The sequence below is a fragment of the Diuraphis noxia genome, unplaced genomic scaffold (assembly GCF_037042655.1).
Source record: "Diuraphis noxia isolate RWA-SAM2 unplaced genomic scaffold, SU_Dnox_SAM2 contig0005, whole genome shotgun sequence".
NCBI classification, from domain to species: domain Eukaryota; kingdom Metazoa; phylum Arthropoda; class Insecta; order Hemiptera; family Aphididae; genus Diuraphis; species Diuraphis noxia.
The window spans coordinates 7,661,513-7,678,852 of NW_028301715.1; the positions used below are offsets into that span (position 1 = coordinate 7,661,513).

Genomic DNA, 17,340 nt, shown 5'->3' on the forward strand with positions numbered 1-17,340 from the left:
ACCAGTGAATAGAAAATCAAAATAAATTATTATTTATAATCGGTATTCAGTATTTTTATATTTTTATCTCGGACTAAGATTATTATTAATTCCATACCTTATAAGCCTACAATTATTCCATAATTTAATACATTTATATATACGTATACTATACATACTGTAGGGGTCAAAAAGAAAATTTCCTGTTTTTATAATAATTAATTACTGTGAAGAACTAACAAAACAATAGTATAAAAATGAGAATATTTATAGAATATTGAGACGATGAAATAATATTTTTTTATTTTAGTAGTTCGGAAATTAATTACTGTAGATACATGCAATGTTCACAAAATATGATTGATGTCTCTAGAACACCTATTAATTAATTTGGAGTTATGACTACTGTCTACTTTCGAATAGTACATAATTTATTTAGCTCTATAGAATGCTAAAACACCATATTTAATAAACTTTCGTTACCAAATTAATTAATTAATTAATATTGCCACTAAAAATATGTGTCAGCATTGAATTATTTTTAGATGATATTTAAAGTAACAAAGCCATAATTAATTTAAATGGCAGTTAGTACCTATGTGGCCATGTATTGTTTAATTTATTGTTATATTTCAAAAAATGTGCAGTTTTCCTTTTACTTAATTAATGCAATTAAATTTATACATTTTATTTTTGTATATAATATTGATCACAGTTGTCACTGATCGATCAAAACGCTTAAAATTCAATCTCCTAAAGTTTTTTCAAAACAGTTACAAATTAACCGAAAATACAGTAAATATCATAAAAAAGAGATTAATATAAGCGGTCAATATTTTCACACGCTATAAAGTATAAATTAATTTTACAATAGCGTTTTGACCTTTATTAATTTATTATTAATGATACGCAAAATAAAAATAATCGAATTATTCACAAGAACATATCTTTGTGTTAATTATTACAATTTTCACAAGGTATTTTATTTATTTATATATTAATTTATGGTGGATAGTAGATACACACCGATAATTTGAAAATTTTATTAAGCTTTGTCGATTAAATTTAAGATAATTGATAATTGTGCAAAATGTCAAAGAAAGTAAGATAAAAATGATTATATTAATAATTTTAAATCATAATTACATTATACTGAAGACCTAAATACTTATAGATTATTTATACTTTAACAATCAAAATTTTTATATTTATATCAGAGGTATATTTTTACGTAACTTCCTATTTCATATTGTATTATTATGTTATGACGTATAATATAACTTTTTATATATTATACTTTTGTGTGTGTGCAAAAAATATTTGAAATAATTATTTAAATTACCACGCTCTTAAATATTTAATTAAATAAATCGTATCGTACCTATCTTCAAACATAATATTATTTATTAATTTTATAACAATAAAATGATCGTAAATTTATAATTATTGTATTATTATAAAATAAATACATGATATTATGTTTAAAGAAGGGGTAGGTACGGTTTATTTAATTTAACGTTTAATAGCGTGATAATTTAAATAATTGTTATTTTAAATATTTTTGCACACTTGAATAGTTAAATATATAAAAAGTGTATATTATACATGATTATATAATAATATAATATGTAATAGGAAGTTCGTAAAAATATATCTCTAATATAAATATTAATCGTTAAAATATAAATAATTTATATGTAGTTAGGTCTTAAGTATGATACTATGATTATTGTTCTGTGCTTTTATGCAACTACCACGGCTAAAGACACATGGCCTTGGTGATAAAATTGTTCTAAACCAACAGTGATAAACTGATAACGTATTTAGTTTGTAGAATTTACTATTTACGTATGTGGAATTGTGGAGAGGGTTTCAAATAATTTATATTTAATAATACATATGAATTATTAAAAACAAACTGTGAGGACGTGTTCACTGTTCAGTTCTATGCTATTATCTATTTTCCATGTTAACAACGTACCTATTAAACATATAATATCTGTCTGTTGTTTAACTCAGTGTAAATTAGTTATACCTACTGTAAGTATGCAGCACAGACAATTCTATTTTTTATAATTGTGGAACATAGTAATTAGCAATAATTTTCTATCTTCATTAATATTTTATAGTTACTATTGGCTACTATACTATTATAGCTATTACCCATATTTTGTCATTATTGTTTTTAATACTTATCTAATTATTTACTAAAATTCAGCTAATGGTTGTGATTTTATTTTTAGTTTCTACAACAGTCTTGTCTTCGAAAAATAGTACCATTCATTGTTGTATTAATTTCGAGCTTTTAAGATTAAAATGGAGTCAGCACATGCATTAACAGATGTTTTTCGGTAAATCATATTTTTATGTATAATAATATATTAGGTTTGTATTTATATTGTTAAAATATATTTCTATATATCTTATGTATATACCAATTACTTGGTAGTAAAGATATGTTGAAATACCTAATTAATAATACACATATTATTACACAATAAATTTCATCAAATTAAATGAGTCGTTTTTAAAATTTTGACATACCTCCTACTATAATAAATAAAAATTGTTTCAAAATGATCTTATAACTGTTTGATTTTGTTTTCTAATTTATTATAATAGATACGTTGATGATCATAAAAACAAATTTTTGGAAACATTATCCCAGGCAGTCTCAATTAAATCCATATCAGCTGATCCTGAATTGAGAAATGAAGTCATTAAAATGATGCAATGGGCTCAAGCAAAATTAAAAGCATTAGGTGCTGATGTTGAACTATGTGATATTGGCCAACAGGTATTAATAAAATAATTACAACTTAAAAAAAAAACTGGTTTAAACTCAGTTTAAAGTTTAAACAAGGTTTTCAATAATTTTTTAAATCTGAATTAAATAATTATGAAATTATAAATAATAATTTTGTTTTCTGGTTTAAAAAATTGCTAAATTCTAAATATACCTTATGTTATTTTAAATACTTGTCTTAGAAAAATAATTTAAAAATATTTTGATTGTTTAAATCAATCTCATCTTGCATTTTTTATTTTATTATTTATAAATAATAAAATTAAAACTATTTGACTATTTTGTATAAAATTTTGTTTATCTTAGACTTTAAATGATAAGAAAGTTCATCTTCCACCAGTCTTAATAGGAACATTAGGCAATGACAAAACTAAAACCACAATATGTCTCTATGGACATTTAGATGTGCAACCAGCTGACATTTCTGATGGATGGGCTAGTGAACCATTTGTGTTAACCGAAAAAAATGGAAAATTGTATGGAAGAGGTTCTTCAGATGACAAAGGTCCAGTTCTTGGATGGTTTCATGCTATTGAAGCATACCAAAATACTGGAACTGATTTGCCTGTTAATTTAAAGGTTAGAATGTACATAATATTAACATTGATAGATAAATCATTAATTATGTACCTACTTAATGATAAATTATTTGATTTGCAGTTTGTTTTTGAAGGAATGGAAGAATCTGGTAGTGTTGGATTAGATGAACTACTGATACAAAAGAAAGAATCGTTTTTGAAAGATGTTGATTATGTATGTATATCAGATAGTTATTGGTTGGGCACAGACAAACCTTGTTTAACATATGGACTCCGAGGTATGTCCTCCTTCTTTGTTGAAGTTGAAGGTTCTAGTAAGGATTTGCACAGTGGAATGTATGGTGGAACAGTGTAAGCAATAGCAAAAATTACTTATAAGAATTTTTTTTTTTTTATGGTTCACATTTTAATTTTATTATATTATTATCAATAACAGTTTAAAATATTATAAAAAGTCTATAGATACAAATGAGAATCTATTACCATGGACCATAATTTATGTATTTATCACTAAAAATAAATTTTTAATTATGTAATAATTGGGTTTGATTTTTAAATAAGAAAATTAGATATATGTTTACAACATAGGTTTGATTAATTGCGTTCATATCAGTGGGTATCTTGATTTCAACTCTGAGATTAGCTATATTTTAGTTAAAATTTAAATAATATTAATAATTACATTTTTGTTTTAGATACGAAGCAATGTCAGATTTACTATATATTCTTAATCAATTGGTGGATGTAAAAGGTAACATTTTAATACCGGGGATTGATGAAGGAGTAGAACCATTGTCTGAAAAAGAAAAAAAATTGTATGAAAAAATAGAATTTGATGTAGATGCATATGTCAATGAAATTGGTGCATCTAAATCACAGAAAGAAACTAAAGTTAGTATTTAAATTAAACAATGTAAGTATAAAACAGTTTTAAGGATACTTAAATTTCAGGAAGAATTATTAATGAGCAATTGGAGATATCCTAGTTTATCAGTTCATGGAATTGAAGGAGCATTCTCAGGCCCTGGATTTAAGACTGTGATACCACGTAAAGTAATAGGAAAATTTTCCATTCGATTAGTGCCAAATCAAATACCATCAAGAATTACAGAAATAGTGAAAAACTATGTTCAAAGTGTTTGGGAAAAACGACAAAGCCCTAACAAGTTTAAAGTATTTCATTTTTAGTACTTATTAATTTAAATAGTGTTAATTTATTTCTAAATATTAATATATAATATCTTCAATATTATGAGAGTAGTTTATATCACACAATTTGACATAATAAGTGTATTCAATGTACAATTGTACATAGAATGAATACATTTTTATAATAAAAGTACATTGGTTTAATTTGTTACACTGAAACACGGTAAACAATTAAATATCTATATTTAGAAAAAGTTTAATCACCAAACTAAAAAGACATTTTGGACTTTCTGCCTTTTGAAAAATGTGTTCTGACTTTATGTCTGATTGTAAAAAATGAGATTCTAAAAAAGACATATTTCTAACTAGACTATTTAAATCACACACTTAATAAAAATATATAGTCTATGATTTGAATTTTTTATTTTTATTTTTTGTTATTAAATACTAAAAATAACCGATTCAAGTTTTGTAGATCCTACCAAATTTATTCTTATTAAAATTATACTTTTACTGTACATATTAATTTAGGAATATAACAAATTGAGTAAATCAATTTTTCTATTTCCTAATAATTGTTAGACAATAGAAAGTTTTACTTAATTGTCATATTGACCTCTGGTTGACTTGAATTTAACTAAAAATTTGTGTCACTTTGGTGTTTACTTGATGAAATCTAACAGATAATTATTAAAATTATTATTATATTATTTTGTATAGCTTAAAATCGTAGTATTTTGCGTAATATATTACATAATATTTATGAATTATTTTTATAATATTAATATTTTTATTTATTTATCAGATATACACAGTTAATGAAGGTGGCAATCCTTGGAAAACAGATCCATTCAATGACCACTTTTTAGCAGCTCACAAAGCTACTAAAACTGTTTATAATGTTGAACCAGACTATACAAGATGCGGTGGATCTATACCTGTTACATTAACTCTACAAGTATGTATTTAATATTTTTTTTTCTACATGAGCATATTGTTCAGCCTCTAATGACATCATACATAAACATATTATTCACATTGTTATTCAAAATGATCCATCTGGTTTCAAACAGTTATTTAGAGTTTTTAGATTATTTTTTTTTCATTTTGATTACAGTGAATATTTATAGAATAATAAAATTTTAGTAAATAAAAATTTTAAATTATTATTGATCTTTAAAATGTACATCAACAGATGGCACAAAATTCAAACAAAGGTAACTTTATAATTTTATATAATATACAGTCATATTTTGTATGAAAATTAATTTTTAAATATGATAAAACAAACAACACTCTTATATTTCATTATTTTATTTAGTTCGTTATATCTTAAATGTATTTGGTTCATGAAATTTAATATACATTAAAATTAAGTAGGTAGCATATGAGGTATCATTATTCGACTATGAAGCAGAATAGCAGTTTTTATTAGCCATGTCTAAATTTTTTTGAAATATTTATGTATTGTTTGAAAGATGTGAATGTTAAAATATTGAGCAGACACAATATCTTACAAATCCATGGTTAATGAGGACTGTGATTTAGATATAAATTACTCAAGGATGTGTTTATCAATAAAAGTATTAATTGAAAATTGATTGTTCTAGGAAGTTACTGGTAAGAGTGTAATGTTGTTACCAATGGGTGCTGGTGATGATAGTGCTCATTCACAAAATGAAAAAATTGATGTACGCAACTACATTGAAGGAGTAAGTACCAAATTTTGTTTTAAAAACAACCACTAGCATGTGTTTTAGTTGGAAATTTGTATATTTATAATGCATAGTGTTTATATTAGTTTAACAACAAAAAATTTGACAATATATTATTTTTAATATTATTATAAATTATATATATATATTTTTTTTTTGTTTCAGACCAAACTGATGGCGGCATATCTCTATGAAGTCTCTAAAATTAAACATTAAATGTGATATAATATTAATGATTTATTTTTAGCATTTAATAATTAATCTTCAAAAAGGATATTATATTTTATAATATGTGAATACAATTTTTGATCAATAGCAAAAAAATATGGAATTATTGTAATATATTATGGAATTGTATTGTTAGATATTTTTTGTTATTATCGTTGAATATTTTTACAATTAAATTGCTTATTCCTATAAATTATTTATTTAATACACAAATCTAATACTATGGAATAGATCATAACCTAGGATACAAATAAATAGAGATTTATAGGTGTGACTGTATGGGGCGTAATAATTAATTGTTTTTTCATAACTTAAAATGAATTTGACGTTCAATGAAAGTAAATCTATAAAAACGATAAAGCATAATAAATAGATCTAATTTAAATTTCCATAAGTTATTTTTATTATTGTTCTTGGACCTTAGTCTTCACCTTATATTAGTGAACATTACATATATAGGTACTGTTTTAAACGGTATCAATTAATTTGTTAATAATATATTATTAACTATGCTTATTTGATTAAAATTGATTTTATTCAATAAAGAAAATATTAAAATTAAATTTATATTTTTATTTCATAATTCATAAGTTTAACAATACTATTAATTTTATTTATACTTAAGAACAATTTATTACAAGCAAATTATCAGTCATGAATAATAGTTAATACGTAACTTGGCATCAAACATAGATTTATTTTAGTATTCTATAAATAGTATTTGAGACATATTCTCAACTATAAACAAAATTAATTGTAAACCCACCAACAAAATTTGAATCTAGTTTTTGTTTTATTTAGATTTTGATATCAATTTGAAGTAAACAAGCACAGGTACTTATTATTAATTTTATTTTTAACAATTTAATTGTCATTGTTTAATAATAATTGACAAATTTAAGACAGTGCCCATGATATGTGTAATGTTCCCTAAAATGAGACGTAGACTAAGATCTAAGAACAATAAATAAGAATAATTTTTATACTCGTGAGTTGTCAGTAAAATTTTTTTTATATTTTACTGATTACTTATTAATGCCAACTCTCACAATGACCATTCTCCTCATGACCACTCCAACTTGTTTACAGACAAGGTAGCTACTACCTTCAAAGCTACACGTCATAAATCATGATTATAAATGTTACTTATGTTGGCATTGTTGACTATATCACTAATCATGGTTCATGCCACTATGTATTTGATAAACATCTTGAACATAATGTATATAAATTATTCAGTTGTTTTTAAAATATTATTTTTTATCTGTCAGTAGGTATATGATGTGTATGTGTCAAGATAAAAATCAAAATGCACTTTGTAGTTTATCCAACACACATAAAACAATATTTAAATCAAAGTAAATTATATTTACGACAGCCAGAAGGCATACATAATTTATTGTATATACATAGCGGTTGAAAACTTATAAACGTATTTGCGAAGTATACCTACGGCGTAAAACATAACATTATTATGTTTACTATTAATATAATTTAACGAATACTCACGCCATGTTGAAGAACGTTCTCGGAGTGAAACTGTCAAATAACTTCAAACGATTCAAAATAAATCCCCAAAAGACTGTCGACGTCGAGTCGAACACCTGTTACTTCCTCGACGTGCCCAACATCCCATCCGACTCGTTCCGATCCGCTTCAAATTTCCCGACAATACTCGGCCAGTATCTGTGTTTGATACCGATATCCCAAGACCGTTTTCGAATGTACAGCATAAGGACCGTTCTGTCGGTGCTCGCGCTTGTATGTCAAATCATCATGACGTTTATGAGCTTCTGTTGGATGAAGGAGACCGGCGCCAACATATTCAACGGAGGTCAAATAATTTAAACATGAACTGTTATAATATATAATAGCCGTGCCAATTATAAAGATAATTTGTTACAGGTGTAGTTTTGTTCTTTGGTGGGTCAGCCGTCACTATGGCGTTGCTCATTAACTTGTCGACGAACTGGTGCAATATCCTAAACAAATGGGAACAAGTGGAGGGGTACTTTGGCCACCAAAAGAATTTGAAGATGAAATTCACTCTCATATCCATCGTGTGTATAATTTTTTCGATCGGTAAGATACTTTACAGCTCAGCATTTTCCGATAACTGTTTTACATGTGATGACCCTTTATTGTATCTCGTATTATACATTTTATATAAGTAGTATGATACATCTATCTACATAGGCGTGCGCACGGGGTATGCAGGGTATGCGCCTGCACACCCTGCAGCCAGACGCTTGGGGGCACATGAACAATGTCTCAGTTCATAATTTTGACTGGATTATAAAATGGTAAGACGACATCGATATGGAGTATGGAATTGTTTTTAAATTCATTTTGGACGTTTTTCAATAATTTAAGGGAATATTGCCGAATATGGGTTTTATTGTTTGGGTAGGTAGGTATTTACTATTTATATTTTCCTGGAAAAGACGATGTATAAATACTGATATAATTAATATATTATATAATAATATATAATGTTTATTATAGTTGAGTAGTTGATACCATATAGAATATAATAGAAGTGACAGTAGAGTAGTAAAGTAGCAGCCATAAGTTTATAATACAATGTTATGCACATTCATTTTACGAGCATTTATATCTGTGGGGGGCCCGGGGGGCACATTTTATCAGCCGCATACTCTGTGAACAAAGTCTGCGCACGCCTATGTCTATCTACCTACTGGTTTTCGTTAAGATCATTCAAACATAGATTAAATACCTATGTATACTTAAAAACTATTGAATTTGAAAATCTAATCATTTACAGTGGTTCATAAATAAATGATAAATCAATATATTTATTAGAATTTAATATTGACGATATTAATATAATGAATAGATATTGTTTTGAATAGTCTTTTAAGGCCTTTGTATTTTTCTATGTAAACTGTTTAAGTATGGGGTCCCTAAAAAGAATGTTTTACGGGGTTTAGATTTTCAAGGTCCACGCTAGTGGTAGTCAAATGATGTTATCATGATTCATGGGGTGAGGGAATATGGCTAGATTTTTGACATTCAGTATTCAATAATTAAAAATATAATTTATGGTTATCAATATTAAACATTAAAAATTAATCCTGGTGTCCCACTCGTCCGTCGTCCCCATTTGACCGTCACTGGTCAACACTAACCTTATCTACCTAATTAGTATAAAAAAAAGTTATCGCTTATTATAGGTACCTAAATACAATTTCACTAATGCCCTACAATTTTTGTTTTGAATTGCAGTGGAACATTGGAGCTACTTGTTGACAGGTATCATTACGACGAAACGGGAGAATTCTCACGAAGTGTTCGAAATTTACGTCTTGAAAATGTTCCCACAAGTATTTACTGTAATTAAATACAACACATGGATAGCTGTGTTGGCTTTGGTCATCAATTCCGTGTCGACTCTCACCCTCTGTTTCTCGGACCAAATCATCATCATGGGCAGTTTAGCGTTAGGAAATTACTTTCAGATATTCAACGACCGCATGAAAACACACAAAGGCAAGGTATATCGTAGATATACATAATATACCTTTTCGGTGAATATTGTTATAATATCTATATAGACAATATAGACTATATACAATATACATATGTGATATGTTATACATGTATATATATTCGTATAATACATATCTATAGCTAGGTAGCAGATATATGTCAACTACGAGTATAGGCAACTTACTGTTTTATATACCTACTTAACAGTGGGTGCTGAACAATTTTAAACTTGGTACAAAACAAAAAAATAATGCCGCACAACTAACCAAAATATGGATTTTTATGCCTCATAAATAATTTGTTTACATATAGCGAAAAAACAAAATATTATTATATTTCATTTTATATAGCCATATAGGTACCTAGCTATATGTTTTGTGTTTTTAACATGATATCAACATGACACCACACACCAGTTCAAATTTTAGTCTTGAGGCAACTGCCTAAAAAAAATCTTCAGCACGCCACTGTAATATTATATTGTGCTATAATACAAGTGCGCTAATCGTATCGTATGCACTAATACAGAAATTAACGCCGGATCAATGGAAGACATTGAGAGTGGACTACACGCGGCTGTGCAATTTGACCAGATTATTGAACGACTGCTTTTGTCATTTGCTGTGCGTGTCTTTGATAATACACGTGTACATTATATGTGTAGAATTGCACCTTGGCATCTTGTAAGGGTATTTTTCATATTTATAGAATTCACAATTCACATTTATAATCTCATAATACAATATAATTATATCAAATTTTTTTATTTATAAAAATATGTATTTAGGTAGTTACTAAAAGTCAATATTCTTATTTATTATGGGTTTAAAGTGTTCATACAATAAAGTTCAAATAGGCATAGGAAACAATTTAATTCAATTTCAAAAATACAAAAAATATAAACTACAACTATGGTTCTTATACGTATTTCTAAATTAAATTATCATTATTGAACTAGGTATCTATAATAATATCATGGTTGAAAAAAAACTGAAATCATACTGGCCAAACACCAATCTTTAATATAGGTTCCCGATATTATTAAAAAAACAAATTTAAAGTAAATATCTAAGTAGATATACGTCTAAACAAACCAAAATAAAAATATTTATTTTCTAATAATTTAACTTGTTAATTTTAGCTCGTGTATAGCATAGTAATTTATATTGAAATAATAATTATTATTATTATTATTCAGACGAACAAATGAAAATTATAGTCTAAGTCACCGCGTTCATGCCATACTTTCGTTTTTGGCTTCTTTATTGAGAGGATGTTTATTATGTTTATGTTCCGTGAACATATACGAGAGCAGCAAATTGCCAAAAAGATTCCTTTATAATATACCACAGCAATCATTTTGTAAAGAGGCAAGTTCAATTAATAATGGTTTCTTAATTGTAAAAACATAATTATAATATATATAGTGGCCTGTAGGTCCGGGTAAGTGGGTAATTTATTGATATATAATGAAATTTGAATAGGTGGAATTTTTTTTATTACAAATACAAAAAGATCATATTGGATTAACCGGGAGTCACATGTTTTTAATGACCAGAAGGTTCTTATTAACTGTAAGTGTGGTATACTTGAACTTAATTTGATAATTTTAGCTAACAATAATAATTGTACTTGTTCATTTCAGTAAAAACATATTAAACATTTTTGTTTTAGATGTTTGGCACAATTGTTTCCTATGAAATATTATTAGTACAACTGAGAGGATTCAGTTCCCGAAAAAACACTTAAGAGTTCAAAGTAACCCGTAGAGCCCATCCCCACTCTGTTTTGGTTTTAGATTTATCTTCTAGCTTAATCATCAATCCACCTTCTGTCTTTTGACTCCACTGTAACAATTTAAAATGGTACAGTTAACGTGATAAAAATATTGTAATTCAATTTAGTGTATACGCTATACACTTATAAATATGAATATATAATATCTTATTATAGACATGTACGAATGCGAAAAGTTACTTTTTTTTTATCTATTTGGTAAATTACCTTGAGTTTACTTTGTGTATCCAACATAACAATAGACTCGATATCTAATTTGTCCAGACACGCAGAGTTGAGTAAATTACCAACTGGCCATTGTAAAACAATTGAATAAATTGTCGAAAAATTTTTTCCTCGCGTATACCTTAAAATCAAGTTTATACAATTTATTGATAAATATATATGAACGTTTAAAGTACTGTTGTTACGGTTTTACCATAAGTTTGGTTGCTGTGTATCATTTTGACATGTCGACCACGGACTGCTTTCAAAAATAGATTCACCATTTACCGACAACCATTGACCGATTTGTAGCAAACGCTCTTCGTGTAACGGAGGAATCATGCCATCACTGGTAGGACTAATGTTTAGTAACAGATTACCTGTAAATTCATTTTTTTTTTGCACTCTATAAACATAATAACTAACTTGTTATAGAGTTTGAGTATAATTTACCTCCAAAGCTTACTGTTTCGACTAGTTGGGTGATTAAGTCATTTATCGAGTACACGTCTAATGCTCGAGCGTTCCTTCTATATCCCCACGAATACTTATCAATTGTCATGGCGTTCTCCCATTTTCGACCAACAACCCTTCCTAAAATATAAATAATATGTAACCATAGACCTAATTGTACCTGTACTAATGTCTAATTTTCTACCTTAGTATAGCTATTACTTAAAATATATTAAGGTCTTGAAAAGAACGTATGTTCTCAAACTGATAACTTTTAATTGTAATTTGTATTTATTATGTTACTCATAAACATATACTACAGAGCTATAGCACTGATGAAGTTCTTCTCTATGTGTTTTGGAATTTTTGTAATTCTTCTATAAATACAGAGACTAGAGAGAGAGTAAAGTGTCCAGCAAAAACAGTTTTTGCTGCGTTGTACGTTTATACAAGATAACCTTAATAGATTTTGAAATGAGTAATAAATATACTTCGATAAAAGGATCAACATTCAACCTGTATACCTACATATACTGTAACGTCTGTACCTACCTATATACGCGTACCTACATTTATTAATTTATCAAATGTAATTTTTTGTTCAAATCTATAATATTATATACGATACCTGGTTGATATCTATCCGCGCAAGTCAGAAATCCACCGTGTTTGCACAGCGTATCTCCACCCCATCGGTCATTCACCACTATCGTATCTTTGACAGGACTGTCGTTATAGAGCCACGCAAGAAAGTTCAATGAATCCCAGTAGGTGTCGGAAGCTTCCCATTCGCCATCCGACCATATGATTTCCGGCTTATAATGGTTCACCTGTATATATTGTGTACAAGACACATTTTTATTATTGTATTGCAACGATAATCAATGAAATAACCAGCCTTTATGATAATTTTCATATTTTATAAAGACTGTTTATTATTATTTTTATTGGGTAGGTTACTCTTATAATTATATTATATTATTATGTACACTCCTTATTTTTTTTTTATATATATATATACAATCATCAATATTTTTACCAATTCGTATAGTTCCGGGAGGACTTTCTCGGTCACAAATGTGCGGCTGGTTAAATTTGACTGTTTGTCTTGTAACCAAAGCGGGTTAAACCATTCGTACAATGAATGATACACCCCAAACCGAGTCTTATTTAAACTCCTTATGGCTCTACTCAGGTCACCTTCACGTATGAAAAACATAATAGTATCATATAATATGATAATACATTGTCACTCGACATAAAATTGTCGTCTCCATAATAATTAATTGTATTTACATACCTACTAGGTCTCTGTGGGGTCCTACGTCTACAGAATTCCATCCGAATGATTTTTTCGATGGCCACAATGTGTAACCTTCGTGGTGTTTAGTGGTCAAGACGACGTATCTATATATTATGTGATAGATACAATAATGTAACAAAAAATACAAGCATTATACATAGGTAGGTAAATTAAATATTTGGAGTCAGATTAAATACTCTAAAAATAAAAATAAATACATTTATGACCTAAAAACAAAAAAATTATATATATAATTACATTTACATGCATAACATATTCCATAACACATTCCAAAAAAAATATGCAAATGTATTGAAATCCGAGCCCGAGTTATTATTTTGGAAAATATATAAATGCTGGGTGGGCTTTCCTTCATTTTTTCCCCGCTTCCCTGTATTATGTATAAAACACCCTAATTTGTTGTATTGCACTGTTGCAGTGCTAATAATTTTCAAATTTTGATATTTGTGTGACAAAAAATTGCGGGTATATACATTATGATTACTGATGTAGTGATGTGCGTAATGTCCATCAGTTTTGTCGTAGACATTTTAATGATTCCGTAAGTACAGTTTGTAAAAATGAAAACTTACGTTAATAATTATATAATATTGTATAGGTAGTTACTTTGCACCGGAGTCCTTGATGATACTGGCCCATTGCATGGGGTCGAAGAACTCCGCAGTGAATTGGGGTCCAAATTCTTGGTATGTGAAACCTGGCTTGTAATTTTTTGTCATGAAATTTACATAGTTTGCGCCCTTTCTACCTGAATAGGCACGTAGAGTAAGTATGAAAAATCATAATTTACAATATTATACGATTCAAATATTAAATGATTGGCGTTTTTTTTTTTTGGGGGGGGGGGGGGGGGGGGGTAACCATCGTTTATTGTCGTTTATGCGTTAACCCACCTTACAAGATATTCATGCAACAATATTTTTTTTGTACAAAAATATTAACCTTTAATCCATTTATATCTATGAATATCTATCTAAGGTTAAAATGTTAATAAATAATGGTTTTTAATGTAACCTACTTAAATATTAACGTCTATTGTGTATAATTATTATAAATGTCTACGAATGTGTACCTATTGTGTTTTTAATAAGACACAAGTACACAGCAGTACAGCACCAAAGAAATATTTAGTGTTGTGTACTTACTACTTTTACCTTGTTAAACATACAATGGACAATCGTTCGTAGACGTTTATAATGATTACATGAACAAACGTTAATTTAAGCAAATAAAAGCAATATAGTACTATAGTAGGTACTGTTAGTGCCTACTTATAGCAAATAATAGTAGCCACTAGCGACAAAAATATACGCAAACAAACCGCTCGGGTAAACATAGAAAAAATGTGTTCCTACTATTGTGATTCAAAACATAATTATTTTGATAATTTTATTATCACATAAAAATTTATTATTAATACTTATAAAAATTTATATTATATACTAGGCATAATCTATATGTATATCTAATATCGGCTAAACGACTTGAAATAATAATTATATTGTCCGTTTTCAGTAAGAACTAGGAGCGTATTCATGGGGGTGGCTGAAGGGGCTTCAGCCCCCCCCCCCCCGAAATCCAGGAATTGTTTATGAAGTCTGCTTATTATGTCCTACCAGATGTAAATTTTCTAACTCATATAGGCTGAATTGGGAATTTCCGTTGGAGAAAATACCACAGCCCCCCCCCAAAAAAAAAAAAAATCTAAATACGCCCCTGGTAAGAATTTTCATAAATGTAAAATATCAATTTAAACATAAACTATAAAACGTAATAAAAAATAAAAATACTTCTGCTTTCCCATATAATACCTAACTATCTCGGTGAAAATACGTTTGAAATTATGTCAAAACTAAACTTAGATAAGTAGATAACGATTAAATATTGTAGCAGGTGATTATATCGTGTTATTGTGTCAGTTTAACTATGAAGAAATCGAACCATTGTAGCGAGAATATTGTGTACATACTACATATTATAGTAATAATAATACTGGTATATATCGTATAACATTCAAAACCAAATTCATTAGTATATTATAATTATTTATTAATTTGTATGTTTTAATTAAATTATTATTTAGAACTCCTGAGTAAGCAATTTATTGGAAGACTATTAGGTATTAGATGTGAAAGCTGGTACATTTTAAAAACAAAGTATTAAACATGGTAAAAAAGGCTAGATTAATTTTTCGTTTTTTTGTGAATAATTCGCCACAACAAAACGAATTTAAATAATAATGCATAAAGCAGTTAATAGTTACGTGTCATACCTATACGATTTACTCCTTATATATTATAAAGGTGATTTTTAAGCACGCTCAATGACGCTCATCCTTATTTTGTCCTTTAATTATGAATTTGTTCAAGTTCTGTAGTTATTGTACATTTTTAAATACATTAAGGAATAATAGAGGATCATATTTTCAAATAATTAGATTTTCATATCATATACATATTAATTACTTATATGGTGACCTAAACTAACCTAAATAGTTGAAAACATAACATATTATGGTCCTTGAGAATGCATATAAGAATGCATATAAAAGCTTCGAAAATCAGAAATCGAGTAAAATATGTATTATTAAAGAATAAATCGGGTTTGATATACAATGTAGGTACCTACGCAGTCGGTGCGACAGTGCTTACCTCTCCAGTTCATCCAAAACCATTCGCTGCCGAACGCCGGCACCGAGTACACGCCCCAGTGGATGAACACCCCAAACTTGGCCTGATCGTACCACGCGGGCAGCGGTCTGGCGTCCAGGCTGGTCCAGTCGGGCTCGTATCGCTGAACGCCGGGAGAAGCAGCCGCTGCGCATACCGCCGAGGTGGATATCCACGAGGTGACGACGGCGGCGAAGACCGTTCCGGTCACGCGGCGGAAGTTCGGCATCCTTCCTTCTCCGCACCGTACTGTGTACAGGTAGGTAATACCTAATATTATATTATATTATATTATTTCGTGTTGCGCTATAAATAATATTATTATCGTACACTTTCTAGTTCGGCGGACGACACTGTCGAGTGTAGACTGCAGTCGGCGAAAATTTTGGTACGAAAAATTACGTTGGTTTAAAATGCCTACACACTACACAGTCACAAACGCAAGGCCGTCGTCGTCGTCGGTTGTTTCGCGTGCGACTGACTGCAGCTGCGGGTTAGGACTGTTAGGAGTTATAATATACAGAGGTCACAGGACGCGGTACAATGTATAATAACAGTCGTGCGGACAGTCCTCCGCGCGATATTTGCATAACGTAACCGCGGTATACTTATAATGTAAATAACGCAAAAACACCACCAGACTATTTATACGTATATAATATAGAACAGGTATACGTTTTCACGACCACGTCCAACCCATTATAGTATACGCGTTGAATTTGAAATAAAAATGCAAAAAAAATTTCGCGGTAGAATTCACATATTTACGCGTATATTGATAAACTGTAGGTATATACAGTGAGGTACAATGATATAAAGTCACGACAGAAAGGTGGTCGAAATGTGTGTATAAAGTATATTATAATAGAGGCAAGCTGCACCTGCACACACATCCGCGTTAGTTGTGCTTGTCACTATAGTGACACGTTCGAATTCTTCATACAATATTTCGCAATCGTTATATAGG

At 28.7% G+C, this 17,340-nt stretch overlaps 3 protein-coding genes across 5 annotated transcripts; 2 read left to right on the forward strand and 1 right to left on the reverse strand.

Moving 5' to 3' along the window:
* Positions 1-1,842: 1,842 nt before the first annotated feature.
* LOC107164376 (cytosolic non-specific dipeptidase-like) lies at positions 1,843-6,609 on the forward strand. 2 transcript variants are annotated; one of them, XM_015512174.2, is made up of 10 exons: positions 1,843-2,019; positions 2,223-2,330; positions 2,602-2,776; positions 3,092-3,364; positions 3,446-3,675; positions 4,020-4,215; positions 4,276-4,497; positions 5,279-5,431; positions 6,084-6,185; positions 6,354-6,609. In XM_015512174.2, the coding sequence occupies exons 2-10, from the start codon at positions 2,296-2,298 to the stop codon at positions 6,402-6,404; spliced, it is 1,437 nt and encodes a 478-aa protein (XP_015367660.2). In that variant the 5' UTR covers positions 1,843-2,019; positions 2,223-2,295; the 3' UTR covers positions 6,405-6,609. The 2 variants fall into 2 exon arrangements, with proteins under 2 accessions (XP_015367660.2, XP_015367659.2); XM_015512173.2 differs by lacking the exon at positions 1,843-2,019 and adding an exon at positions 2,049-2,067.
* Positions 6,610-7,654: 1,045 nt separating this feature from the next.
* LOC107164372 (gustatory receptor for sugar taste 64f-like) lies at positions 7,655-10,613 on the forward strand. The gene is made up of 4 exons (XM_015512166.2): positions 7,655-8,250; positions 8,322-8,498; positions 9,663-9,931; positions 10,455-10,613. Exons 1-4 carry the CDS (start codon positions 7,929-7,931, stop codon positions 10,611-10,613), a joined length of 927 nt encoding a protein of 308 aa, XP_015367652.1. The 5' UTR covers positions 7,655-7,928.
* Positions 10,614-10,779: 166 nt separating this feature from the next.
* On the reverse strand, positions 10,780-16,862 carry LOC149054846 (alpha-L-fucosidase-like). 2 transcript variants are annotated; one of them, XM_089229059.1, is made up of 10 exons: positions 16,704-16,862; positions 16,356-16,622; positions 14,311-14,452; positions 13,681-13,787; positions 13,420-13,580; positions 13,009-13,210; positions 12,381-12,521; positions 12,142-12,307; positions 11,931-12,069; positions 10,780-11,773 (listed from the first exon to the last, which is right to left on the reverse strand). In XM_089229059.1, exons 2-10 carry the CDS (start codon positions 16,600-16,602, stop codon positions 11,672-11,674), a joined length of 1,407 nt encoding a protein of 468 aa, XP_089085185.1. In that variant the 5' UTR covers positions 16,603-16,622; positions 16,704-16,862; the 3' UTR covers positions 10,780-11,671. The 2 variants fall into 2 exon arrangements, with proteins under 2 accessions (XP_089085185.1, XP_089085184.1); XM_089229058.1 differs by having other exon boundaries at positions 16,356-16,643; positions 16,704-16,860.
* Between the last annotated feature and the right edge of the window lie 478 nt (positions 16,863-17,340).